The 26,305-nt window shown below is 48.6% G+C and overlaps 1 protein-coding gene across 1 annotated transcript; it reads left to right on the top strand.

Annotated features, from left to right (window-relative positions):
• The first annotated feature begins 4,685 nt into the window (after positions 1–4,685).
• Positions 4,686–24,829, top strand: NPFFR2 (neuropeptide FF receptor 2). The gene is made up of 4 exons (XM_074588520.1): positions 4,686–4,996; positions 20,082–20,421; positions 22,111–22,210; positions 22,749–24,829. The coding sequence occupies exons 1-4, from the start codon at positions 4,691–4,693 to the stop codon at positions 23,587–23,589; spliced, it is 1,587 nt and encodes a 528-aa protein (XP_074444621.1). The 5' UTR covers positions 4,686–4,690; the 3' UTR covers positions 23,590–24,829.
• The last annotated feature ends 1,476 nt before the right edge of the window (positions 24,830–26,305 follow it).

The following is a 26,305-nucleotide window of genomic DNA, read 5'->3' as shown; positions in this document are numbered from 1 at the left end:
AGGGCCTGGAACCCCCATTGCTGTTGGTTTTGATGGAAAAAGAGTAACCCTCGCCCTCAAGCAAGGGCGCAGCAGCAGAGGGAAACACGGAGAAGTGGGTTTTGCACTGACTAAGGGAGAACAGGAGACGTGTTCCTCGGGGATGGATGTCTCCATCCTGCAAACAAGAGAAAGCCGCTAAAAGAAACCACCTACAGATCGGTGTCAGGCTGCCACAAGGGAGGTCAAGCACAGAAACGAGCCCGAAAGGCAGGTCTGCGGCTGTAGCAAGCTTCGGCTGTGGTCGTTCCCTTCCAAGCCAGAGTATGTCAGTAAAACATCTCTCATCGTGAGAAATCAAGGCAGGAATGAACGCAGACGAATTTCCAGCAACAGCAGTGCTGCCTTGGCTGTTGGGACTGAAGCCCAGCTAGTTTTTTAGGATGCTGCGTTTAGAAATGCGCTTAGAAGCATCCAGGACTTACCCCCCCGCACCTCTGATGCAGCCTCCCTGCAGCTGAAATGCGGTTTTGGAGGCCGGCCAGCAGAATGTCACCCGTGGGGAACCAAGTCAAACGCTGAAGGTCCAAACTCCCCCGCTGTCCCGCCGTCGCACTACATCTCACACCCCAGACGCACGAATGTCCCCACTGGATGAGGAACTCGGCTCCTAGAAGCAACGCTTCCCTCATTTCTCTCCCCCCATATAAAAGTCCGTACTCCCCCGACACCGACAAAGCCACCGCAGACCCATTTTCGTCCCCATCTGACCCAAAATAAATCAGCGACCCATCGGACTCAAAACAAATCTCCAGTTTCGGCTGTTGTCACTCGCTACACAAAATTACTGTAGCCAAAACCAGTTTCCTTTTAAATTCTCATCTAATAAAAGACTGAGAGAAAGGGCAGCTCTGCCACCCCGGGAGGAAGGAGAGGATGAGGTGTAAAAGCCGGCCGTTTCAGCTTTCAAAATGCCATTTAACACAGCTTTCCCAGGAATCTCACTGCCTTCACCGGGAGTTCAGAACTCGCAAGGGAGCATTTCTTTCAAACTGAAAAAATCCCCCTATTAAAAATACTCGGGGGTACTTTTTGCTTACGTTTCTCCTATGAAAAAGCTTTCCAATTCCCTACCTAAATTTGCTCATTGCCAATAGGTACCCTTTCCATACTTTCTCGTAGCTAAACGTGTTGGGTGTATTTCCTGGTATTTACACTTCTGAGATTCCAGAACAGTGAAAAATGAGGTCCTGCCTCGGCGCGTCCTGCACGGGCTACGCAATGGGGAGCTCTTTGCAGCGTCTCTCCTACAAAGGGCATCCTCTCCCGGTCCTTCGGCAGCATCTCTGTGAATTTGTTTGTAATTAACCTTTCCTGAACACGTGGGCTTTGACTAATACAGACTATGCCAGGTGAAGGCTTCCCAATACTCCGGGGAACTTTCAGAAGAGAACTCCACCAGAAAAACTTCGTGTCCCGCTCTCCCAAGATCCCAGCGAGTTGCTCACTGGGTTAATAAACCCAGAGCTTCCTTCTTCCCTGGCGCTTCTCCCCGACGAGCTCCCAGGCTTCTCAGCCAGAAATCACGGCTGCGACGTAACTCCCCGCCTTACCCTCGGTGTGCAGCTTGACACCGGTTTTATTCTCTTCCCTCCGAGGCCATCCCGCCCTCTCGGCCAGTCCTCGGGCAGCAGGTACCGATGGCACGCGCGCCTGTGACACTGCCCGAAGGACAGGGAACCCCCTCTAATGGCTGCGGTGGCAGGCAGAAAGCAGGCAAGCTGCAACCCCTACACACACGCATTATTTGAGGATAAAACCAAAAGCACTCACCCTGAGCTGGGTTTACTTTGGGAAGGATTGCTCCGGCGTGCAGAGGAGAGGGGGTCGTTACCCTCTGAGGCCATCGCGAGCGCCTGCAGTGACACCCCACGCCGCAGCAATGTCACAGGCTGCTTCAGGACCTACCAGAACAAAACCAAGTCTATAAACACACACCCAAGCACAGCTCATCTCCTGCACAGGAACTTCCCCTTGGACAACTCAAAGACTTGGGAATTAGGGGAAGAAACGAGACCACGAGGTCGCCCCGCAACGCGCCGACACTTTGTGAGCCGTTCTCGGGAACAGAAAGCCAACATTCACACCGTCGCATCCGTGAGCAGCTCACCTGGGATGCTGCTATGGTTTGAGAAAACCCATAACTATTTATTGTCGTTCAGACAATTAGTCTATCACCTGAGGACCCCTCCCCACCCGGCAAGGGGAATTGGGGAAAGCGAGGAAACACCAGGGTTGAAATATGAATAGATTTAATAGGGTAAGACTAAATAATTAACAATAATACTAAAGAACCAGCATTAATCCCGATACTAATGTAAGATCTACAAGGATTATATTCAGTCCATTCCATCAGCAGAAGCCATGCACTCCCAGCAGGGGACAGTACACGTGGGACACTGCCAGCGCTGCGGCTTCGGGAGGAAGGGAAGGGCTGAGGGCTCCCACACCGGAGCAAGGAGTTCTCTGGACCGCCGCCATCAAGGGAGAGAGAGACTACGCAGCAAACTTTCTAATTTATATCAAATGTGACGTTCAGGGTATGAAATAACCCTGTTGGCCAGCCTGGGTCAAACACCCAGGTCTCGCTCCTCCTCGTCCCTGCACCTGGCAAGGCTTGAAAACACCAGGACCTCGAATCCCACAGAGCCTAGCTGGCTCTAAAGTAAATATTTTCACAAATTCGGACACTAGAGCCTTCCAAAAGTGGAGTTTCCCCAGCATTAGGAGAGAAATTAGTCCTGTGTCGCTCACCCCAGGGCAGACACAAAGGGGAATGTCACTGTGCTGGCAGACCCCCCTGCCCGCGGCAGCAGCCCCGCTCCGTGTGCGCACACGCAAACCCGGTGCCTCCAGCTCTACGGGCACGTTTTGTTTTTTTCCTGGCAGAAAAGGCTTCTGTGGAACGAGGGGTTTCAAATCGCAGATGATCTTTTTTTTTTTCCTTCGTCAGGCCAGATGGGACCGTTACAAAACAAACACACACGCCTCATCTAAGCGTGAGACTGGTGCTGCCATCCCTATGCAGAATCCAGAGACCTCCTCGCTCCTGCCTCCGTGCTGCTGGCCGCAAACCCTGACAGCCTGGTGCTCGCGCTCGATGTGCTTGGGACGGGCCCGGGATCCGGAAAAGCGTCTCCCTTGTCATGTCTGTCCCCACATTTGTTATTTTTAATGGGTCTTTCTAATTTCAACAGCCGTTGGTTGATTTGAAGGGCAGTTGGCAAATCAAGTAGCAAACATTCCGTTGGCAGTCTGTGCCCATCCATCGCTTTCCGACTATGATGAGCAAAACCGGGCCTGGAGTCATCACGTAGTCAGACCTAATGACGGGGATGATCAGATGTGCGTGGGGTGTAGGAACACACACGCACGCGCTTCTCACCCTCACCCTTGCTCGCCCTCACCGCGGAGAAGACACTTTGACGCCTCCTAAATGGAGATGATGTCCCTGCTTCGCCCCAAAGGACGCTGACAGCCCCGGAGGTGTCAGTGGAGATGTCAGCACCGGTGGGTCCCAGGTGCTGGCGGAGCACCCCCAGTGCCCCAGCAGGTCCCATCACCCTGACGGCCTCACCTGCAGCCCCCACCGCCCCCCCCCTCCCCATTGGCCACAGCTCTGCATTTAAACTGCGGCCAGGGGGCTGGTTTCTCACTTCCCTGGTAGCTGTGTTGTGGCTTCCTTGTTTGTCTTGATGTGTTATTGTTTTCTTTATTTTCTGCTTTTATTTGGGGGGTGGTGTTGCACTGCCTTGGACTTTTATGTAGGTGCTGTGGGGCAGTGTGTGTGGAAGGGGGTAGTGGTTTGCTGCTATCATGGGGTTTGTGTGTGTCTCAGTTTTACTGTCATCTGTTTAGATTACCTGAGTTAGTGGCAGGATGTGACTCTTTTTATTTCTACTTTTGTTTTACTTTTTCTGGCTGATAAAATAAAGCTGGAGCATGTTCTTCTTAGGATGTGCCTGTTAACTCTTGTCTTACTGCTTACACCTAGAAATGCTCAGTCTGGTTAAAGCCCTGTGGCAGAAGTCCTTATTCTCCTGGTCTCTGGTAAGATGTCTGTGATCTGTTTAAGCTCAGTCAGATCCCAGGGCTGGTTTGGTAACCTGTACCCATGGAGAGGTGTTGTGGGGAAGCCCCTGGGGGCAGGGATGTGCTTTACAATTTAAGGCAGAGCCCTGGAGTTTTTTTCCTTGCTGTGGAGATGTAAGTTGGGCCTGGAGCACCCCTTGCTCCCCCCTTTAGCCCCATGAGGAGGAAGGAAGCTCCTGGGGACTGTGTTGGGATGAATATTCCCGGCTTTGGCTATGGGGCTGGGTGGGAGTTGGATTTTGGGGAGGCAGAAGCAGGGAAGGCAGAAGGTGCCATCTCAGGTAGGGGGGCTGGACAGACTGTTCTCTCTCCCCTGGTTCCTGCTGCTGATTTACAAGCTGCTGGAGCTGCCCTTGCCCCCTCCCCAGAGAGGCTTGGTGGAAGCGCTGCCCCCCAGCAGGCAGGAGGAGAGCCCGGGAGCTCCATGCTGTGTCGGGGAAGGCTCTGGACTGCTGCTCCCCTGGCTGTAATGGCTAGGGGGGGGGTCAGAGGGCTGGCATCTGCCGGGGGGGGCGGGAAGACTGTTGGTGCCTGACAACAAGCTCCCTGAGGCGAAGGGATGCCTCAAGAAGAGCAGGAGGGGGAGGCTCCACAACAAAAGCTGTGCGAGGAAGCCAGTCCTGATGTGCCAAGCAGGCGTCCCCCTCCACCCCAGGGCAGGGGTGGCCGCAGGGGACACCCCCCCAGCCCCAGGGCTCGCCAGCCTGGCTCTGGGCTGTGCTCCCCAGTCCCTCCTTCCTCCTCTCTCTGCCTCCTCCTGCATCAGGCGGCAGCTGCGGGGTCTCTTCTCCCTCTGCTGCGCCGGGGGCTGCAGCCTTCCTCCTCCTCGCTCACACCAAGGGGCTGCTGCGGAGCTCGGGCACCTGTAAGTGGGGGGACCCTGGGGCTGGGGGGGCTGCTTGGGACCTGGGTCGGGCTGCTCCTGCCTCTCTGCTGGAGCTGGGAGCTGAGGGGAAACTGCAGGTGCTTTGTTAGCAACAGGTTTGTGTGTGGGGGGTGGTGGTGTGCTGATCTGGCTGCTCTGAGATGGGGGGGTGCCCTGACATAACACCGCATGCATTGGGGTCCTGGGGGTGCCAGCATCTGCCTTCTGCCAGGCAAGCCCCCCCCTCCGCATGCTGCTCAAGTTGGTCCCAGGGCTGTGGCAGTGACCAGTTCTTGCACAGGGGAGGGACAGGGGGTGGCAGGAGATGCCTCTGATGCATTTAGTGGTTTGGAAGCTGGGGGACACACACACAACACTTTCCCACCAGCAGGGACAAGTCAGCGGTATGGCCAGCAAGGACCACTGTGTGTGATGGGGGGGAAAGCATCTCTGCTGCTGTGGAGAGTGAGGGTCTAAATGGGCTGGGGGTTTGATCTCTGTGCAGGGCTCCGGGCTTTTATTTAAAAAAAAGAAACAAACCAAGCCTGTTGCCACTAAGAGCCCGGCTGTGGACCGGGGGCGAGCAGAGCCAGTCCTGGGACTTGCTTGGCTTTGTTCCTGGTTGTCTGGACAAGCGGCTGCCAATTGAAGAGGGCTGAAATAATGTTTTAAAGGTCAGTTATCAAATGCTGCTGGTTAACACGGTTGCCCTGCTGAGGCTGGGAAATTGACATGCCAGGAATCAGAGTTATGTTAGCTTGGCTGTGAGGGAAGGTGCGGAAAGCCTAGTACAGCATTTTAATTAAGTTTTCTGTGGTCTCTGTGCTGTATTTCTGTTTGTGCTAGCAGTGCAACTGTGCTCACATCACCCACCAAACGCGCACAGAGGAGAACACAACCTGAATGTCAATGTTTTTTTGAAGGGAGTAAACATGAAAACTCTCATTAAAAATACATTTGGGGTGCTTTAAGTCCAGGACAACCTGGTTTAGTCAGGGAACTACTAATTACCATCAGAATGGCTCTCCAAGGGGTGACTTGATCATTTTCCCCCCCCGCAGTGATTAAGAAAAGTTTTACGTGCTCTTGTTTTGCTTGTATAGCAATAGCAGACTACCTCCAGCAGGAGAAAAGCATCTGGAGCTCGAAGTACCTTTTGTTATCGAACTCTAGGCACAGAAAGAATAGTGCCTTGTTCTTTAAGCCTGAACCATACTCAGGGGCTGCAGAGCATGGAGCGCAGCAGGATCAGTTTCAAGTATTTTGCTGGAGAAAGGGTCAGTTAATTGGATGTAAGTCTCTGCAAGGGAGAACCATCTCTGGAGGCTTGCAGTTAGGTACTTGTAAGATGGCATCTCGAACCAAAGGGATGGACCTGGGCCGCTGCTCTTCTCCAGGGAAAATCTTGGCAAGGAAAACTTACTTCCAGTCCTTGCTGCTTGAGGCAGAGCAGCAATCTGATATTTCCCCTGATGGCCATTACAGGTCCTAAACCCTGGCTTAGTTTCCCTTATGCCCACTGCATGGCCTCACTCCTGTGCTGAGGTTACTCTTTTCAATGAGCATCTCAGTAAAACTTATTTGCTCCCCCACTAATGTAAGACTCTCAAAGGTTAGAAGCTGAATTTACGTACCGTGCGATTTGGTAAGCAATCAAATCATGTAGACCTCAGACTGGCAGGAGTCCTCATATGATGGGGTTCTGTCACCCTCAGTGACTGTGTTTGCTTCTGGACTTACACTTCTGCTGAATCCCCTGGGGCTGATGGTTTGTACGGTGGTGTACAGCAGTGCTGAAGGCCAAGGGACTCTCAGGGTTATCGAGAGAGGGCTGGGTAGTAAACTGCCTGGGGTGGCGTGGCCATTGCTGCAGTACCAGCTTGCAGAGTTCTGTAAAGGAGCAACAAAAGATGGGGAGGAGACTGGTCCAAAGCTGCAAGTGGATTGAGCTGGGTCAACTGCTTCCACAGCGTGGCTCCAGTCATCTTGTGACCTGGGATCTGACCTCATCAGGCTCTATGGATGGGTGGTTTCTATGTGGATCGTGAGAAAACTGACCCTGAACTTGCAGTTCCCCAGGAGATGAAGATGCCTGTGCGGTACAGCCATAGCCACGGAAGAAACAGGACGGGACTGGCTCTCCCTGCTTGTGGCACCTCAAGGGCAAGCTGAGCGTAGGCTGAGTCTGACAGGGTCCTGGCCACCAGGACATCTGTGCCTTTGGCCACTGGCCCGCTGAAGGCCCTGAACTGCAGCAAACTGAAGGCAGGACTTCATGTGTGCTGGGTGAGAAATGCCCCATTGATATGGAAGTTAAACAGTTGGTAGGCTGGTAGTAGCTGATGCCACTATCAGATGCATTAATGCCCTTAAACCAAGAGAGGTGACTAATTAATTCCATGCTGATAGATGACTATAGACTGAAATAATTCCCCACATGGCATTAAAATCCAAGGATAAGGTTTTTTTGAAAACTTTGGCCTGACCTCTCCTTGTAGCAGGACTTTAGCTGGAGCCTGTTGACTAATTCCAGCTTCCTGGCGTGGTAAGTGAAAGGTATCAAGAGTTCTGCAGTGACAGAAAAGCAGTTGTCTCTCTCGAAGGAAATCATTCATGCTGCCTTTAGAAGAGGGACTGCACTCTGTGTGTTCAACTGTCACCACAAGTGAAGCCTAAAATCTCTGACGCCGAGGGTTTCCTTAAAATGCTACTAGTCATTAGGTGACCCTGGTCAATGTGGTTAGAGGGTGCCTGGGGTTTTTTGTTGCTTTCTGGTGGATAAAACTAGGTTGTTGCAGCCACTTGCTGGTAGCAGTGTTGTGGTAGGGCTGGTACAGGTTATGGTATTTAAGGGACATAATCAAACTAACAGATGAAGACAGCTTAACGGCCCATCAAATAGATACACTTTTCAGCACAAGCTGCTTGGAATACAGAAGCAAATGCTACCGGGAACAACAGTTTCAGCTCCCGCTTGTTGACCACAACTGGCTTTAGGGGAGTGGAGGGAGCTTGGTTCAACCTGTGCACTCAGGTTCATTGTGATGGAGACCTCACAGTGCAGGTGCCAAATGGAACAAAACTTTTTAGAGCTGAAATGCACATGCCTGGGTAACTTGCAATAGGGGCAGGCTATGGTAGCTTCCAGCAGCTGTTTCCACTGAGCTCTTGGAGTGGTGGCAGCCTGGTGAAATAATGCTTAATGCTCTTTGATGACAAAAGGGATCCTCAGGAAAGAGGAGCTGACACAGCAGGACAGCTTACCGTGCCCCTGGAGCCGCGGGCTTCATTCCTGTCCCTAGCGCTGCGGGCTGCTCTCCCCTTCATCCCTGACAGGATGCAGCGCACCTGGAAAACAGCAGGAAAGGGGACATCAGTGACCATGTGGGGAATAGCCTGTGTTTGGACACAAAACTGCTGCAAACTCGACAGCTGAACCCCACAGGTTACTGAGAGGGGACCTCTCAGCATGTAAAATTCCTGACCTCTCTTAGAGGCACCTATCAATCCTATCCAGGGGAGGTGGCAATTGCTCAGTGCATAATGACAATCAAGTCACAGAGGCAGGAAATGGAAATTCAGGAGGATTAAATGGATTCAAATGATTAGAGCAACTCACAGGAAAAAAATAAATCAGTGGATTAACCTGTAAGTGAGTATTTAAAGTGACTGTGTAGACGCTGGTGTGCCAAGTCAGTACAAGGGAGCACTTAGCAAGTAGGAAGGTAGAGGAAGAGCCCTTGCCGTAACCTTAAGAGACAGTTTTTTCTTCTGTTCAGTCTACAGAGTTATTTAAGATTAAAGGTGTTGCCTCTGGGAAAAAATCGGACCTTTGGTTGTGGCGAAATGTTAAGGAATCAAGACTGAATTGCGGCACAGGTAGTCCACCTAGTCTGCTCCTCGTCAAGGCAGCCTGTTCCGCTTAATTCCTAGGGAAGCGTAATCAAATATTGCACTAGCTGGGAACTTGGGTGAGGAGGTAAAATGCTATTTAATGGTAATAAGATCAAAGCGGCCATCCCTGATGTAAAGTGCCAACCAGGTAAACCCTGCAATTAGTTTGGTCTTAAGTGTGCTGCTGGCTGGGTTTAAATGAGTATATACTGAGTGGTGTAGAGAGGAGAGAAGGGTGCATTTTTGAGCTACATGCCCCCAAACACCATCAGGATTATTAGACTGAAGGTGTTAATTGCATGTGACAGTAACTCACCTCTAAAGCAGCATTAGCTGAAGCCCTGGCTGAGAACAAGCAGGGCTTGTGGTGGCTCTTTTGAGACTCTCTTCTGGGTGGAGAAGGCTGCTTTTGAGGTTTTTTGGTGGTGGTGGGGAAACATCTTGTTCTTTTCCAATGGTAGTTCACGCACACCTTCGCTTGTGTCTAACTACAGCAACTACCTGGAAGGAGGGTGTTGGTCTCATGAGTCCAGATCTGTAACTCTGATTTTTGGCAAAACCAGATGCTTATTGGGTGGCTTCATCTGGTTGTGAGATATATTTTCACTCCCCTCTCCCTGTGATTTGTAAATACAATACTTGTGTTCTCTGGCATGTGGACCCAATAGAGATTCCCAACATGACTTTTGTACTGAGGTGGGTCTTCCAGCTGAGGAGAAGAAAATAAATACACTCCAGATCATGGTCTCTGTTTGCTTTCATGCCTGTCTTGTATGGGGCAATAACACTTCCATGCTAAGGTGTAAATCAAATAATTACTTGCCTCTTGCTTGTTTTCCACAGTAAGCAGAGATATAATCTAGTGGAAAGAACCCTTGTGAGGTGCTGTTTGCATTGGTGGTGTTTTGGTTCGTGCTGCTGGCTGGAGATAGGAGGCTGGGAAGGACAAGAGAAAGGCTTCACTCTACTACAATTCTAGACAGAAACCAATTTTCTGGGCAAAATAAATCCATATATCTTTCCAAGGTTTGTTTGTATAATGTTTAAAAAGCCGAGGAGGAGGTTATGTCATAAACACTGCCAAATTCTACTGCCCAGCCCGCAATTTCAGGGAAAAAACCGCTCTCCTGTTTGTCCTGAAGTGTTGGTGTTTTGATGGCTGGGCTGCGGGCGGCACTTCAGCAAGCTGTCACAAGCATGCTAGTTTGGGAGTTTAGTTCTCTTCATTTATACTTGAATAGAGTTGGATTTTTTTTTTTTTTGCTTAATGCTATTTTTGTACTCACTTTGCTGTAGTGAAAACAGGTTTTTGACAGCAAATTGGATCTCCTGAGTGTTTCAATGCTGAACTCCGGTGGGAGGGATGGCTGCAGTCATCTCTGCCTGCGTTTGTGTTTCCCGCTGCTGTTCCGCTGGCAGGGATTCGTCACCCTTTGTGGCTCGCACAGCAGCGCCTGTGTGACAGTAGCTTCCGTAGTTACCTTCAAATACAATTTTAACTTCAACACAAACCAACATGAATTAAGGCTTAAAATCAGACAGACTTTTTTTTTTTTCAGTGTTGAAAGAAATGCCATGATTTGGTTGTGTCTGATCCCAGCAGTGCTCCGATACCCTGAGAACTGTTCAGTTTGGGAATGAACTACTTGCAGTGCTCCCACCAGCTCCCCAGTGGAGTAAAAAATCACCTGTCGCTGCCCTGTCTCTGTACAGACTAATAACTGGCTGTCAGCGCACCTGGGGTTAAGCTCAGGTTGCTCTGCTGTGATTGCAGGCTCCTCTGTGCTCCCCCATTTTGGGTTGGGGCATAAAGTACCTCATGACAGTGTCTGCTGCTCTGTACCCGGTGAATTAGTCTGCAAGGTGACAGATGGGCTCCTAAATGGCTGATTTTGTTTGCCAATTTTACTCTCTACTGGGACTACATCGTGGTCGTCCCACCTTTCATCCCCTACCTAAACTGTGATTACGCTTGCTTCCTCCTTCTACCTCTTCCCCCAGTTACTCTGTTGGCTTTCAATACTCCCGATGACACGGCTGTCACCTCCACCAGAGCGCTGTGACAGGGAGTGACTCACATACAGAGCCTTAACCTGCATGTGACATCGGATGAGTCAGCTTTGTGCCTACCATCCAGCTGATATCAAAGGCCTGGGGATGGTGAAAATCGGCTGCTGTGCCAGAAGGTGGCAATTTAGGAGGCTCATCTCCCATTTGTGAGAAATTTAGTGCTGCAAAAAGCCTGGCAGTGAGCAGTTAACTGTTCCTTTGGCTTAATCCAAAACACTTACTGCCAAGTGCTCGCTGGAGTATCTCTCCAGTGAGAAAAGCTCAGACCAGTTCAGACGATGTTTAGTGGGGTCCCTGGCCACTTTCCAGTGGTGGAGGGGAAGCTGCTGCTTAGAGAGGGGATCTCAGGAGAACTTAATTAAAATAACAGTAAGCTTCTCAACGAGAGAGTTGTTTCTCCCTTTGAATTATTTTGTTATTTTTTTTATGGGTAAATGCAAGCAAGGTGTGAGGGAGCAGAGTAGCAGAGGACACCGAGAGCATCACGCTCAGCAGTGGACATGTCCGATGAGCCAAGGTTAGTGGAGGAGGAGAGAGAGATGGGGCAGGTTTGCCAGCCTAATTTCAGAGCACTGCTGCGCTGGGTGGCCCTGCTGAACAGGGAGAACGCTGCTCTTGCTGGATATAGCTTTTTCCCTGCAGTGCTTTCTTTGGAGTTTTACCACTCAGCCGAGAAGACCCACTTAATGTAATGAAAAACTCATCCCTTGTCCGCTGAATGCGTCTCTGAATAGCAAAGGCCAGATGGAATGGGCGCACTCAGCTTTCTGCACAGTTCCGGCTCATACAGCACCCATTCCTTGATTATAGCAAGCCCAGTGCTCTTCTCCACAGCGCTAAATTACACAGTGAGGGGGGTGAACCCTGGAAAGGGAAGACACCCCAAGTACGGATGTCTTTGAAAGCATCCCGAACACAAGGTAAATGGCACTGGCTGAAAAAAGGATATTTCTCAGAGTCCTCATGTTTCCAGTATAATATCACATCAAAGGGACAAGAACACTATCGGGTGGCGTAACAATACACAGGAAGCGTGTTCTAATACCTTAACTTGGCCTCGATAACCATTAGGAGAGCTTTCAGTTAGGTGTTGGGCAACTTCGAAACAGATGTTCTCTCCCCTAGGTGCCAGGGTTCTGACTCAGCGGCTATTACTTTAAGGCTGGGGTGTGAGTCCGTTGTTGCGACCACCGGGTCGAGCCCTGTACTGAGCGTGGTGGATTATTTCCTCGCCCTCTACTCAACTGGGTGCCTTACGATTATTTTCCCCTGTGCGGCCGATATGAGTGGTGGCACTATCCTTGTTCCTCACACCCCCGCTGGCCCAGAGGACTAAGGTTAAAAAGACTCCTTACATTCCAGTTGCAAAAAGGCGGCTATTAGAGGGGAAACTTTGAGGCTTGGGTTGTGAGTGGTCTTGGGGGAATTCTTGTGACGATGACAAAAAGCCATTTCCAAGTATAAGGGAGTTAAAAAAATCCTATGACTTGCTCGGCTTCTTAATAAAGGGGCTGAGTAAGTGTGCCTGGGTGTGGAAATCTTACTTTAACCTTATTTTCAGGAAACAGTTGGCTGAGATTTCAGTTCAAATTTAAAACAGCCTGTGACACATCAAATAGAAAAACTTCAAATTCAGAAGCTTAAAGGTTGACTAGGCATTAAGCGGGGGAAAAAAAAAAAATAGGAATATGCTGCCAAGCAACAGGTAAGCAGCCCAAGCTCTAATTCTCCAAGAATTCATGTATGTTATGTTACAGCTGTCATAACATACATGCAGAAAACATTTTCTCTGTATTTCTTTGCCACCGAAGCGTCAGGTTACTTTCATTTTATTGTGTAATCAAGGACAGGCTCAGCCCAAGTTACAAACACTGGGGCTGCATCTGTTGATGTTCTCCATCTCCTTGGGAAGCGTGTCGCTTCACCATGGAGAACAAGGCAAAACGACGGAGTGCCAAGCTTCCACCCCCTATTCAATTAGTAGCCAAATAGGATACTTCACATTTCCAATGGTTCTGGGCAAACTGGTGGGAGTCAGGTATGTGCTGGGAAGGATGAAGCTCCTACACTGGCATCTTAAGGTCAGCTAATAGCGAACGGCAGAAAATGCTCAGCTAGAGCGAGGTTTTGCTATGGTAAATTTTGAACTTTACTCTTATTCATTCAGAATGGTAATAAAATCAATGTTTGACATGAAAACTGTGTCGTATTAGTTGAATGTCAGAAGAATGAAGCGGGGAGGAAAAAATAATACATTCTAGAGAAATGCAACAGCCTTGCTGTGGATGCTTCACCTGCCATTAGCACCTGCTGATTTACACTGGAAATGGGGCTTTTCAGTGACATGTTTTATATTCCTAGCTCCGATGGATGAGGAATCTGCAACTAAGGGTTGTTTTGTTTATTAGAGCAATCCTACTGATGGTGGTGTTCTTTTTCATTAGACAAGACAGGCAAAGTTTAAGACCTTTAAAAAAAAAAAAATCCTTTGACAAAATATTTTCTTTGGTCCCAGCTCAGACTCTGCAGATAAATGACTGTTAGGGGAGGACAAACAGTTTAAGCCCCTTCCTAAGAGCTCTGCATGCAACTTCAAGAGTGGTACGTCTCCCTGGGATTGCCCATTTAGAAATGAGAAGTTTGCTCATTGTACATTTTGTTTTTCTTCATGGAAGTAAGTGCCAGTAAGAAAATAATTTTTTTTTATTGCAACTTGCTATTTTTAGTGTGGCTTTTCTTTCACAGCTCCTTTTTCCTAGCTGAAAGCCAACCCTTTCCAAGTGATATTCAGTGCTCACATTGAGATAAGACACTCCTTGGTATTTCTAAGAAATATCATGGAAATTCTGATGTATGAAAAATTAAATAAAGTCCTTTAAGAGTAAGTTCTACTGCCTCAACTCATAAACATCCTCAGAGTTTGTACTTTGCGGTTCAAGTCTTGTATGATACAGGCTGAACACCTCCCTGCTAATATGGCAAACTGACATTAAGTGCAAAATGAAGTTAAAACATACCTTAAACCAATTTCCCAGAAGTTAAGGACAGTCTACTGAAAGCTCGACTTGGGCAGAAGGCTGTCTTGCTCGTTTCTGCGCTTCTGCTTGTCCCGTACTTGAGCCTCAGGCTGGAACTTGGTGTTGGGCTGTTGCCGAAGCCTCGCTCTTTCTCTGGAAGAGAAAGCAAAGATGAGCTCTGCTGATAACAAACAGCAGACGTACGTCCTCCATGGCCAACTTGTGGAAAGGTGTGATGCTATGATAAAGTATTTCTGAAATTCACAGCAAAAGGTGAAAACGTATTGCCACATTTTACCTTTTTAGATTAAATGACCCCTTATCTTACGATATTTCCCTCTAGGTCACACTTCTGAGCCCTCTGATCTTTCCTGTGAACTTCCTATAGACTTCCCACACTTGATCCAAATCTGTGCTGAATTAAATGGAGCGGAACTAAATGCGACAAAGGAGACGAGCCCCGAGTACGGAACAGCAGGGAGGGATTTCTGTACGCTACTGTCCTGCTTACGTGCCGTTTTCGTATGGCGTGCTGCTTGTTGCCTCCCGTTCGGCTGGTACCTTGGTACAAACCCCAGACGGGTGCCCATTAGTGCCACCACTCGGTCAGGGGTTGCCCTGGTTTTTCCTGCCTCGCTGCGTGTTGCTGAGCAGCGCATCCCTGGTGAACGGATGTTGGGTTTAAGCTGGTTTCTCTAAGAAATGGTCTTTTGCAAGCAAAGTGCCTGGCTTGCCATCGGACATCCTTCCCTGCTGTCGCTTCCTCCAAAACCATTACTTTTCCTTAAGGCAGAGGTCACTCGTGACCACTTCCAGTTCTCACACTATGTTACATACCCTACTTAATTCTTAAAAATAACTGCCAATAACACGTCACTGAGTTGGGAATGTTCACAGTTGATCTTTTTACGTTTTATTTTTTTTTTAGGCAAAATTGATTTGTTTGTCTTGGTCTGTAGCTTTTGCTGATCCACTGAGTCACAGCATAATCCACACATTTGTCTCTTCCTTATTTCTAAGGCGTTTACAGAATGAGGTACCGCTGCTTTTGCCAACCCTCGGTGGCTCCATTTTGCAAGCAGCATTTTCTAACTTTTCAGCGGAACGGAGACGCTACCATTTTCCAAGGTCTCCAGGAAATTTCTGTAGTTGACCCATTACTGAGTATAGAACTCAGGACAAGGGCAGAAGAAATTTTTTAGCGCTTACCCCATTATATTATTTTTTTCCCACAACTACACGCTTCTGTTCTTCATGTCTCTGAAGGTTCCTTATCTTTGTTCCAGCTTCTAAAGCCTCAGAGGGTTCTGGGATGAGAATTCACACACACAAAAATCAAGATAACAAAAAGAGGTTACCAGATTTCCTCTGTCTGGCCAACATAAAAATAATTGCATCGACTTCATAATTACTTTGAACTGTTTCTGTAAGACTGGAAAAATAATTTTCTATATCCAGTGGCATGAGAATGTCCTGGTGACGCTGGGAGGCTTTAGGCTGTATATTTGTATATGGGCGTTATTCCTGGGATTTCAACAGCATATGTGTTTTAAAACCCAGCCTGTGGGACCGGGCAGTTTTTTGTTCACGGAGGCTCTCGCTTTACTTGTTTGCGGATTTTCCTCCAATATATTAAATGAAGTAGGGAGGCCGTGCCCTTATCAAATTACCATGTGGAAGCAAATTACTTTTATTTATCATCCTGTAATATTTATGCATTACATTATTTTTTCCCCTTTCTTAGATGACTGATGTTTCTGTCTTCTGCGCCTCTCTCCATTATTTATCCCTGTCTGGTTTAGCTGGCAACTCCCTTGGGAAAAGACAAGCCGCTGCCTTCATTCCCCCTTCCAGCCAAGCCTTTTCCACCTCAGCTTCAATAGAATAAGAATTCCCGTACCTTTTCCATTTCCTGTAAGCTACGGCATTTGTACCGCAAATTCACTGTCTTTGCTACAGCCACAACGAGAGGAAATTTCATCAGCGCGGCTGCGATCAGGCGACTTCAGACAAACAGACACAGCTCCAGTTCTGCCTCGCGGCTGTTCGCAACTTCTTGGTTAGCAATTACAAAAACTATGCCAGAGTTCATTACTGAAAAGATTGAAAGCCGTTTCTTTAGAATACATTGCCAGAAAGAGAGAAAACCTAAGATACATATAAAAAAAGTTATTATAAAATGATTCCTCCTGCTTTTAGTGTGATAAGGTATTCCAGTTTTCATAACGAACAGAATAATAAGTAATTAATTCACTAGAATACTGCAATCGCGCAGGAATGACCCACCAGTGTACTCCAGGGACCAAAGCCTCATATTAGTCCTACCCGCACAACAATTTGTACTTGTAAGAAGCCCAGCACGAGCCTGTGGAGCCTGTGAAGGGTTCTCTACGTAAGGTGCAAAGGAGCAATAAAATCTGAGCCATAGACACATCATATAAACAATATAAATCGTGCCGTATAAATATCTCCTCAGAGGAACAATGCTCCTCTCTCACAGAATGACAAAGAACTTCTCCCTCATGCCATCAGGGACCCCTCAAGAAGCCAAACCGGAGCAGGCGGGGAAGGAAAGCCACCTCTGTCTCCTCTGCAGAGCTGCTGGTGACGGCACAGCTCCTGTCGGTCACGGGCACTGGGAACACAGCGCCAGGCAAAAGCCATCTTCCCCACGCGGGAGCATCCTTCTTAAAGCACCGCCTCTGGGAAGCAAAGGATTACAGAAGAAAACTAGTGATCATTTAGAATAATATCATAATAAAGAATACATTTGTGGCTGTCCTATTTGCAGAGAAACAATGGAGAACATGAACTTAGGTGGAACCTCAGAGAAACCAAAATGAAGGAGCCAAATACATGTTTATTTTTGTTATGGGGCTGACTTTTTCCACCCTCCTGGAATTGGGGGTATTGCGACTCCTTGCCAAAATGTTCAAAACCGGACGGGAGACTCCCGTCCTGGAGCACGAGTCCTGCACAGAGCAGAGCTCTTATTTTCCGGCACAGCTGCATTTCCTGTCTGAAATGCCACAATTAGCCCAGGGGAGCTCCATCCCTTGCCTTGTTTGCTCCCAACACGTGACAAGTGTCACATTTTTGGCACCCTCTGCTGCACTTCTTGCTATTTCCCTTCCCCTGTGTCCACCCAAGCTCCTTGCTTACTCTCACCATGAGCCAGCAGGTACAGAAGGCCTGAGCACAAGAGCCCTCGCATCTCCAACGGGATGGATCCCGTTGGTTGGCAGCCTCAGAAGTGACTTGGAGCTACACAGCAAATAGCAGCAGGTTCAATTCCTTCTTATAGATTTCTCACTGCCTTCCTCAGCGAAGGGAGCTCCTGTGGTCAGCTCTGCTTCTCCTCCAGACCTTCATCTCCCTTGGGCCACCCTGAGACACGGGCTGCGGGACGACGAGCAGCAATAATTCCGTTTCTTGTCGGGGCCCAAGGGGAGCACGAGAGATGCTGAGCTTTAAATGGGGTTTTAGCGATGCAGCGTCTCCTGGGATGAAGGAAGCCCAGCTCGGGATCTGTGATTAAAGGAACAGCGTCAACTGCTGTTGTCAAATATCGCTGTTTGAATTCTGCTGACACTCTTCAGCTCGGGCATGTTTGTCTGCAAACGCCCCAGTGCCTGCTCTCTCGAGTGAATAATGACATTGGCATTAAAACAGTATTTCCACAGCAGCTGACTCTGATCTCTGGTTAGTTAAAGCATTTGGCACGCAATACATTTGAATAAAAACATTTTCCATCATTTTGAAAATACATTGAATAAACCCAATACAGATAAATACAGAGTCTTTCTCCACAAGGAGAATATACAACTATTACAGCTAGCTCGTAGACCCTGCTCTGTTCAAACATACAAGCAGCCAGATTTTTGCAAGAGATTTCAGATTCTTGCCTACCTACGTTAACGTGCAGACAATTTAATGACTACGTGACAATACAGACCCATTACAAACATTGTATTGCTGTTGACTTCTAAAAAGGCAGAAGACGCCAGAAAATGACGGGTTTTTCACTACTCTGCTTGTTCCAAACCTGAGGCATATCAGAATAAATATTTTTTATTGCTACCTGAAACACTTGCAAAGGCTTTGATATTATTGAGTTCCATTGCTAAGCAAAACATGGAAATGCTGCGCTGCTTTCCTGAGAATTAGCTGTGAGTGAATACACCAGGGAACACCAGGAGGAGGCAGAAAGTAAATTAGAAAGTCTTTTAAGTCAAACCCAGCAAGAAGAATGAAGAAAAACCACCCGTCCTTTTAGGGTTGGTACCTAACACTCATTGCCTTTTCCTGGGGAGGGGGCTGCCCTCGGTGGAGCGACACCAGAATGTCACCTTCTCTCCTTACTCCACAGACAGGGGAAAACCAGCACAGCAGCCGAAAGCCAGCACACAAAAAAGGGCCTGCTCCGAGTTTCCTTCCCCAAGGAAAGAGGTGTAGCCTGCCCTTTCCTTTCCTCACACACAAGGCTCACCCGCATTTGGATACTTGTGCCTTCATTTACATTCCATTTCTGCTAAGGCACCTGCACCCACACATACATTTTATGCCTTCTGCCCCCAAGTCATTTTGCTGTTCGTTTGAGTTAGGAACCCCTCCACCCCGCTGCCTCTTTAGGCATCTCTAGGCATACGCAAGTTAAAGAAATAGAACCCCAGGGCCCATTTTAAGCAAGAATTATCCAAAAGCCATCTTGCTGGCGCTAGCGTCAGACAGCAATCTGATCATTTTCCCTACTCCCCTTACCTAAGTCTCAAAGTTTCCATCTGGTAGATCAAATAAAAGTGGCAAAACCATTTGAATGCTGTTCCCGAGCCTACTTAGCTGGTGTCAGCCGTAAATGTCGAGATGCCAGTGTTGGCCTGTTACGGAGACTGATGCCATTTCCGAGTTGTATAAAATACATGTTAAAAGTTTGTCACGGTTAAAATTTGCTTTACAATTTTGGTGCAGCATCTCCTATAACTATAGGTTCTAGAGGGCAAGAAAATAGATCGTGGCCTACAAAGTTCATCTCAATCAGTTCAATTTGGAAGGAAGTTTGGGGCATACGAATTTGGTACCTGCCTTACATCGATTCTTTCAGCTCCGCCAAGCGTCCCCATAAAAACTCTTGCGTCCCTCACCTTTGAACCATGCCAGCAGCAAAAGCGTTGCTACTGCAACGCAACAGGCACAGCTATTTGTAGATGGTACAACATCAAGAAAGTTCAGACTGGGAAAAAGTCTCCCCGAAAAAGCTTGTAGGTTTTGCCAGCAGTAAACTAATAAAATATAAGATGAGAGAATTTACTTTACAGCATGAGTAAGCGACACAGGAGAAGAATTACTCACTTTTTATAGCAGGAAAACCCCAACCAGCAGAGATTACAACTTCCCTGGGATCCCACGGGAATTCAGCAGCGCAGCTAGGAAACGAATCCAGCTCTCTTGTGCTCCAGCCTGTTGGGAACACGGTGTCGGCCTTCACGTTTGCAGGCTCATCTTCCCATCTCTGTTCCTTGGAAGCAAGGAAGTAACGTCCACTGGGGTCTAATACCAGCTGCACACAAAAATTTATAATTTTTAATGCAATGGGTTTGGATTTGGATACATTCAGGCAGAAGGCTTGTACCACTTCAGAAAGCTTTAATTTAACCACTGTTTTTCCCGACTGAGCCACCTCACTGTTGCCCGAGTGCCAGACGAGTCAAGCTACTGAGTAAATGGATTTCTCGAGAACCCTGGTTATTGTTTTTTCTCAGAATAAACTGTTCAGGTTGCTGCTTTGTTTACTTGACACAACACAGTAGGCCAGTTTACAGCCTGTCTGGCTTTCCTCTCCTTTGGGAAAAGACAGACTTAATTTATGGAGTCTGCAGAAGGAAGAAAACCTTCAGCAGTCTTATTGGTCACTTTTGTATGTCTGTGTTGTAAAATCAAACTAATTTGTTGCTTTTCCTGCCTGGGGAGGCTGAGAACATGGACTGTTAAAACGAGCCACGGAGGGAGGAGCACACACAGGTGTGTGTGTATTTCAGCAGAGGGTATACCCAAACTAGACCACGTCAAGCATACTAAAATGACCTTTTTAAAAATTATCTTTCAAGGCACGTTACAACAGGAGTAAGAAAATGGACTCAAACTCTTCATTCGACTGGCCTCACACGCTGAATGACACTGGGCTATACAAGTACCTCTACTGGGAAGGCAACGTCTCCTACGTGGACTTCTACCTTCATCAGCCTTCAGTGGCAGCTGTCTTCATCGTCTCTTACCTCCTCATCTTCCTGCTCTGCATGGTGGGCAACGGAGTGGTTTGCTTTGTCGTCCTGAGGAGCAAACACATGCGTACGGTCACAAACCTTTTCATCTTAAACCTGGCTGTCAGCGATTTACTGGTGGGCATCTTCTGCATGCCCACCACCCTCCTGGACAACATCGTGGCAGGTAGGCTGGTTCACACCGCGTGGCAGAAAGAGCTCGGGGGGGATTCGCCTGCATTTCTGAGCGCTGGCCTCCCTCGGGACCCTGAGAGTGTCTTAAAGGTCTCTTCCAACCATAGCCATTCTTGGATGCTATGAAAGCCGCGTGATGTGCACAGATCGCTCCTTAACTCTGTCCGTGGCATAAGAAACCAACGCCTTTGAGAAAGGTCGGGGCAAAGTTGGAGCCCTCGTTTTGCACACTGGGCTCAAGGGGCAAAATCTCTCACCCATCACCCCCCGCCCGGCTCCTTAAAAAGCTTTAGGCCCCGCTACAGCCCTCTCAGCAGAGAGGTTGGAGGTGCCGGTGCTTTGAGGCTGCTCAGGAGGGGGCTGTAACCAGCACTCGCTCTTCCACGCACACAGCGACAGAGAAGGCAGCAACTCTACAGTCACCTTAAGCCAAGACATCGATGGCCCCACCTGCACGCTGCTGCCATTTCTGAGGGAGCTCTATAGGCATTTCAAGTCACTGGAAGTCAGAGGGGAGGAAGACAAGCCTCTAACCCACCTTCTGGACAGGCTAGTTGGACAGAGAGAAATCTTATGAAATTCAACAAGGGCAAGGGTAGGGAGCTGCACCTGGGGAGGAATAACCCCCCGCACCAGCACAGGTTGGGGGCTGACCTGCTGGAGAGCAGCTCTGTGGAAAGAGGCCTGGGAGTCCTGGTGGACAACAGGGTGACCATGAGCCAGCAATGTGCCCTGGTGGCCACGAAGGCCAATGGCATCCTGGGGGGCATCAAGAAGAGCGTGGCCAGCAGGTCCAGGGAGGTCATCCTCCCCCTCTGCTCTGCCCTGGGGAGGCCGCACCTGGAGTACTGTGTCCAGTTCTGGGCTCCCCGGTTCAAGAAGGACAGCAGGGAACTGCTGGAGAGGGGACAGCAAAGGGCTACCAAGATGATGAGGGGACTGGAACACCTCTCTTATGAAGAAAGCCTGAGGGATTTGGGTCTCTTCAGTCTGGAAAAAAGACAGCTGAGGGGGGACCTTATCAACACTTATAAATACTTAAAGGGTGGGTGTCAGGAGGCTGGGGCCAGGCTCTTTTCAGTGGGGCCCAGTGACAGAACAAGCGGTAACGGGCACAAACTTGAACATAGCAAGTTCCACCTAAACATGAGGAGGAACTGCTCCACTGTGAGGGTGGCAGAGCCGTGGCACAGGCTGCCCAGAGAGGTGGTGGAGTCTCTGTCTCTGGAGACATTCCAAACCCACCTGGACACGTTCCTGTGCCACCTGCTCTGGGTGACCCTGCTCTGGCAGGGGCTTGGACTAGATGGTCTCCAGAGGTCCCTTCCAACCCTTGCGATTCTGTGATTCTGATTGGGGCTGTCCTTGCTGACTTCCACATCCTCCCTCTTTGAGAGGGGGTTTTCCCAATACCAGCTGACATGTCTAGGAAGACTTGGTGGATGCTGTGAGCCAGACACAGAGAACAATCAACTGTAGCAGTCGGTTCCCTTTCTTGTCTTTAACAGGGTGTTAAACCACAAACGTTTACTTTGCTGTTCTTTGGAACATCAGAAAGCCCTGCTATGGCCTGACAGAGCAAAAGAACTGTCTTAGTTCCGGGGCAGAAACTTCCTCTTACGCATCTAAGCACGGTGCTGCAGGGAGACGGCGGCAATTTCAACAGCCTGTTTCCTTCCAGGGTGGCCATTTGGGAGCCTGGTTTGCAAGATGAGCGGGATGGTCCAAGGAATCTCTGTTTCTGCCTCGGTCTTCACTCTAGTTGCTATCGCCGTAGACAGGTAAGGCGACACAGAGACTGTAAGCTGTTGCTTTCATCTCCCTCTGGCCTCCCGCTGAGGCCGATTCATTGATCCACACAACACTGCCATAAATGAGATGCATTTTGCTCCTAAGGCTGCTAAGCAAAACCAAAGGTGGCCGGGTCTGAAGAGAGAAATAGCACTTTGCTCCTCCACTGGAGGAGATGGTACAGCTGGGCTACACCCGGCTGCCCAGAACCAGCTTGTTCCTCAGCTATTAAGCTAGATAGTAGAGGCACGAGGGCCTGCTTCGGTTCAATGAAGCAGCAGAAGCAGCAGGCTGATGCAGGGACAGATCACAATGATGACATTTTGACAGCAAATTTAACTTTTTTTAAGATAGTTTTTACTAACACAGCTGTTAAACAGAGCAACTAAACGCAACTCCCCTGGCTTATGCAGGACGAGGAGATGATTCCAGCCATGCTTTTTCAAAGACATACGGTTTGAAATGTGTGTGAACGCTTGCCCCTTTGATTTAGCATTCTGCATGTGTCCCTGGGTGTCTTTGCCACAGGTTTCGATGCATCGTTTATCCCTTCAAGCAGAAGCTGACCATTTCCACTGCAGTCGTCATCATAGTGGTCATCTGGGTCCTGGCTGTGGCCATCATGTGCCCTTCTGCAGTCATGCTGCAGGTACGAGAGGAGAAGCATTTCAGGGTGATCCTTGGCTACGGCAATGAAACCCGCCCCGTCTACTGGTGCCGAGAGGACTGGCCAAACCCGGGAATGAGAAAGATCTACACCACGGTTCTGTTTGCCAACATCTATCTGGCTCCCCTGTCGCTCATTGTCATCATGTATGCCAGGATAAGCATCGCGCTCTTCAACACAGCCATGCCCGTGGTGGGAAAACACAGCCAGCAGCAGCGGCACAGCACCTCTAAGAAGAAACAAAAAGTCATCAAAATGCTGATTATTGTGGCTTTGCTTTTCACCCTCTCCTGGCTTCCCTTGTGGACTCTGATGATGCTCTCAGACTACGCCAACCTTTCAGATATCCAGTTGCAGATCATCAACATCTACATCTATCCCTTTGCTCACTGGCTGGCCTTTTTCAACAGCAGCGTCAACCCCATTATTTACGGTTTCTTCAACGAAAACTTTCGCCGGGGCTTTCAGGCAGCCTTTAAACTCCAGCTCTGTTTCAGGAGGACGGTTCCCAGGGAGGTCTATTCCCAGCGAGGCCCAAGCAATGCCATTTTGCCAGCTGCCAACTACCAGCCGCCCCAGGACCAAGCTTGTCAAAATGCTGAGGAGGAGGGGAAGGCAGTTCAGAAAGGAAATTGGGTGAATAACCAGCAGGATTTGGTAATGGAGGATCTAGAAGAGCCCTGCAACGATGGGATTCAGTGAAACGCCAGATGAACTACCTACCTAAGTTATGCCCAGCAGAGCTTATTTTTTGTGTTGTGAAACTCATGCTCTGTAAGCCCTGTCTGACAAAAATGCCAAGATGTTTCTGTTTTGAAGGAGGTACGCGACCTGCCTAATATCTGAACACTTGATATAAGGAGGAAACCAAATTCAGCCCTTTGCGTTACCAGCTGGAACCAGCGGCAGCTCCCCTGCGGTCAGCCATGAGTTGCTGCTCCCCAACTGGGCTGGAGCAAAGGCGTGATTAAAATGGGATTGCCTTCCATTTATCATGACATAAGAGAAAAAGAGAACAACGATTATTGACTCAGATACAATTACTCCAGATCCTCACTGATGAAGAGGAGAACATTCACTCATTTTCTTCTGCGCATCTCCAAGAGCAGCTGAAATAGGGTCAGTTGGACAATATTTACGGGGATGTTTCAGCACATCAGGCTAGTTGTTGTTAATACCTGCAGTTTTTCTGCTGATATCAGGCAATGAAAACATCCCTGCTGTTTGTAGCATCCAGCCAGACCGTGGGGCTGGAAAAAAGAGGCAATCACGAGACTTGCCAGGGCCCTGAGCCTCTGCCTCCTCCTGGGGTTTCGACCGTCAGGGCTCAGGGCAGCTCCGAGCCAGCGCGGCTGAAGGTTACATCAAGAAATAATTCTCTCTGTAGACCAAAATATCTGCTAATTAGATTTATAAAAAAAAAAAATAAAAAATCCTTCACCAAAAGTAAGACTAATCCAACAAAGCGACTTCTTGATTTAGCATCAGTTTCTCTTTGTTCAGCAATGGATCCTTGGTATTGCTCTTACAGCTTCTTCCGTGAAGCACAAACCTGTTCCTCAAACTCGTCAATCTGTTCTTCTATAACTCTCATTAACTGAAAGATTGAAGATACAGTCTGAATATTTGAACTGAACTCACCAATTCCTGGGTCTTCTTGTGGTTGTGCTCGGATTGCTTCTGCCCGCACATTTTGAACGCCAACCAGTTCCTACCCAAATGACCAAACCCAAGCATTTTGAGTCACAGTCCGTTTATTGCCCTTCCTGGTTGCCCTCCTTGTTCATTCTGTCATGTTAATTATTGCTAGAGAAATAAATAGGAGCAAAAATTTGAGAACTAAAGAATAAAAAATGGCTTTTGTAGTACACCTTTTGGGGGAACTCCATTCTATTTCGGGGGGGGATGTGACGCCTAAAAAGACTGCAATTTGAATACTAGCAGGAGATAAAACACCTTCAGGGCCCGTTCAAGCTGACAGAGCTCAGCACATCTTTGATGAATGGAGAAGAAATCTCTTTGCCCCCGCTAAACACACTGCTCTGGAACTGCCAATTCTGGGGGCTGCAAACATGAATTTTTCATCATTTCACTGATGTGGGTCACGCTGGAGAAGTCCATGTCCATGGCAGTGCACCCGCAAGGCTTTTTTTCAAGCAATAAAAATGTTTAGGTTGGTTTGAGACTCTCGGCAGGCTCCGAAAGCGTGGGGGCAGCCTCGCCACAAGCCAGCTTGGAAAATGTCGGCATGAATTCCCAGCCGCTGCCCTGGGTGGGAAGAGAAGTCCAGTGTCACTGTCACTGAAGCCAGAGGAGCTCTGCCGTGCCACTGATGCACTGGCAGGGTTGGCAGCCTGCACATCCATCAGCAATGACACTGTCCCTCCTCCTCTCCTTGCCCTCTGCAGGGAGAGCAACTGGGTCCCTGTCCTTGTACTTCCTGCAGTTTTCCCCGGCCTGTGGGAATAAGAGAGAGAGTGCGGGACCTTTGCTCAAAAGCCCAGGCGGACACGTCTTCAGAAGGCTCCTCTGGTGCAGAGAATTTCTTAATTTCAGCATTCCTTTAGCAGACAACGCATTTAATGAGTCCCCTGTTCATCGGTGCCCCAAACCACGGGGCAGTAATAAGCGATCGGCTGCAAGGCTGGGGCAGAACGCTCCTGGCCTGCCTTTAAGTCCAGATCTTGCCTTTTTTCATGTGGCTCTGCTGCTGTCCTTACACACGGCTGCCAGTTCGATTGAGATGTCAAACTATTTGGGAATGGGACAGACACTGAACAGGTACTAAGTACCCTCCAAATATTGCTGTAGGGTCGCAGCGTGTTGGTGCTGATGCCTCACACAGACAGCCGTACGGTATTTGCCAAATATGAGCACATCCAAGCAGACGGCTTCCCTGAGAATAAAAATGCTGGTCCACCACCTTCCGCCTTTTGACTGCTAATTGCAGAAATCACTCTGTCTCAAGAGGAAAAAAAATAAATCCCAAATGACTGGGAAAAGATACGCGCCTGTCAACACAGAACTACTCCGATGAACAGGGCATGGAACTACCAGCTGTATTGGTATTTCTCATTCCCAGGGATGAATCAATACATTTCTTATATCAGCTTTGACTTAACAGAACTAAACACTGTCTACCTTCCGGCATTATACACCGTACAGCACTCTGGTCTGAATCTGCAGCAGCAGCTGGCAACCAGACAGAACTGCCTGAAAACTCTAACAACTATTCGCCCCACCGTGGGCACGGAGCTTTCTCACAATCTTCAGTCTCAAAGATGACCATAGATGTGTTTGCTGGGAAAGGAGACAATAAAAAAAAAAAAGAGGAAGAAAGAGGAAGAAAAGTTTCCTGCAGCTATGCTCTCTCTTAGCAATTGTAATAAAGACATTTTTGAAAACCAAGGAGCATATG

This window comes from Larus michahellis, chromosome 5 (assembly GCF_964199755.1).
Source record: "Larus michahellis chromosome 5, bLarMic1.1, whole genome shotgun sequence".
Classification (NCBI taxonomy): Eukaryota; Metazoa; Chordata; class Aves; order Charadriiformes; family Laridae; genus Larus; species Larus michahellis.
Note: the sequence above shows the minus strand (reverse complement) of the source record. Positions and strands in the feature narration are given on the sequence as shown.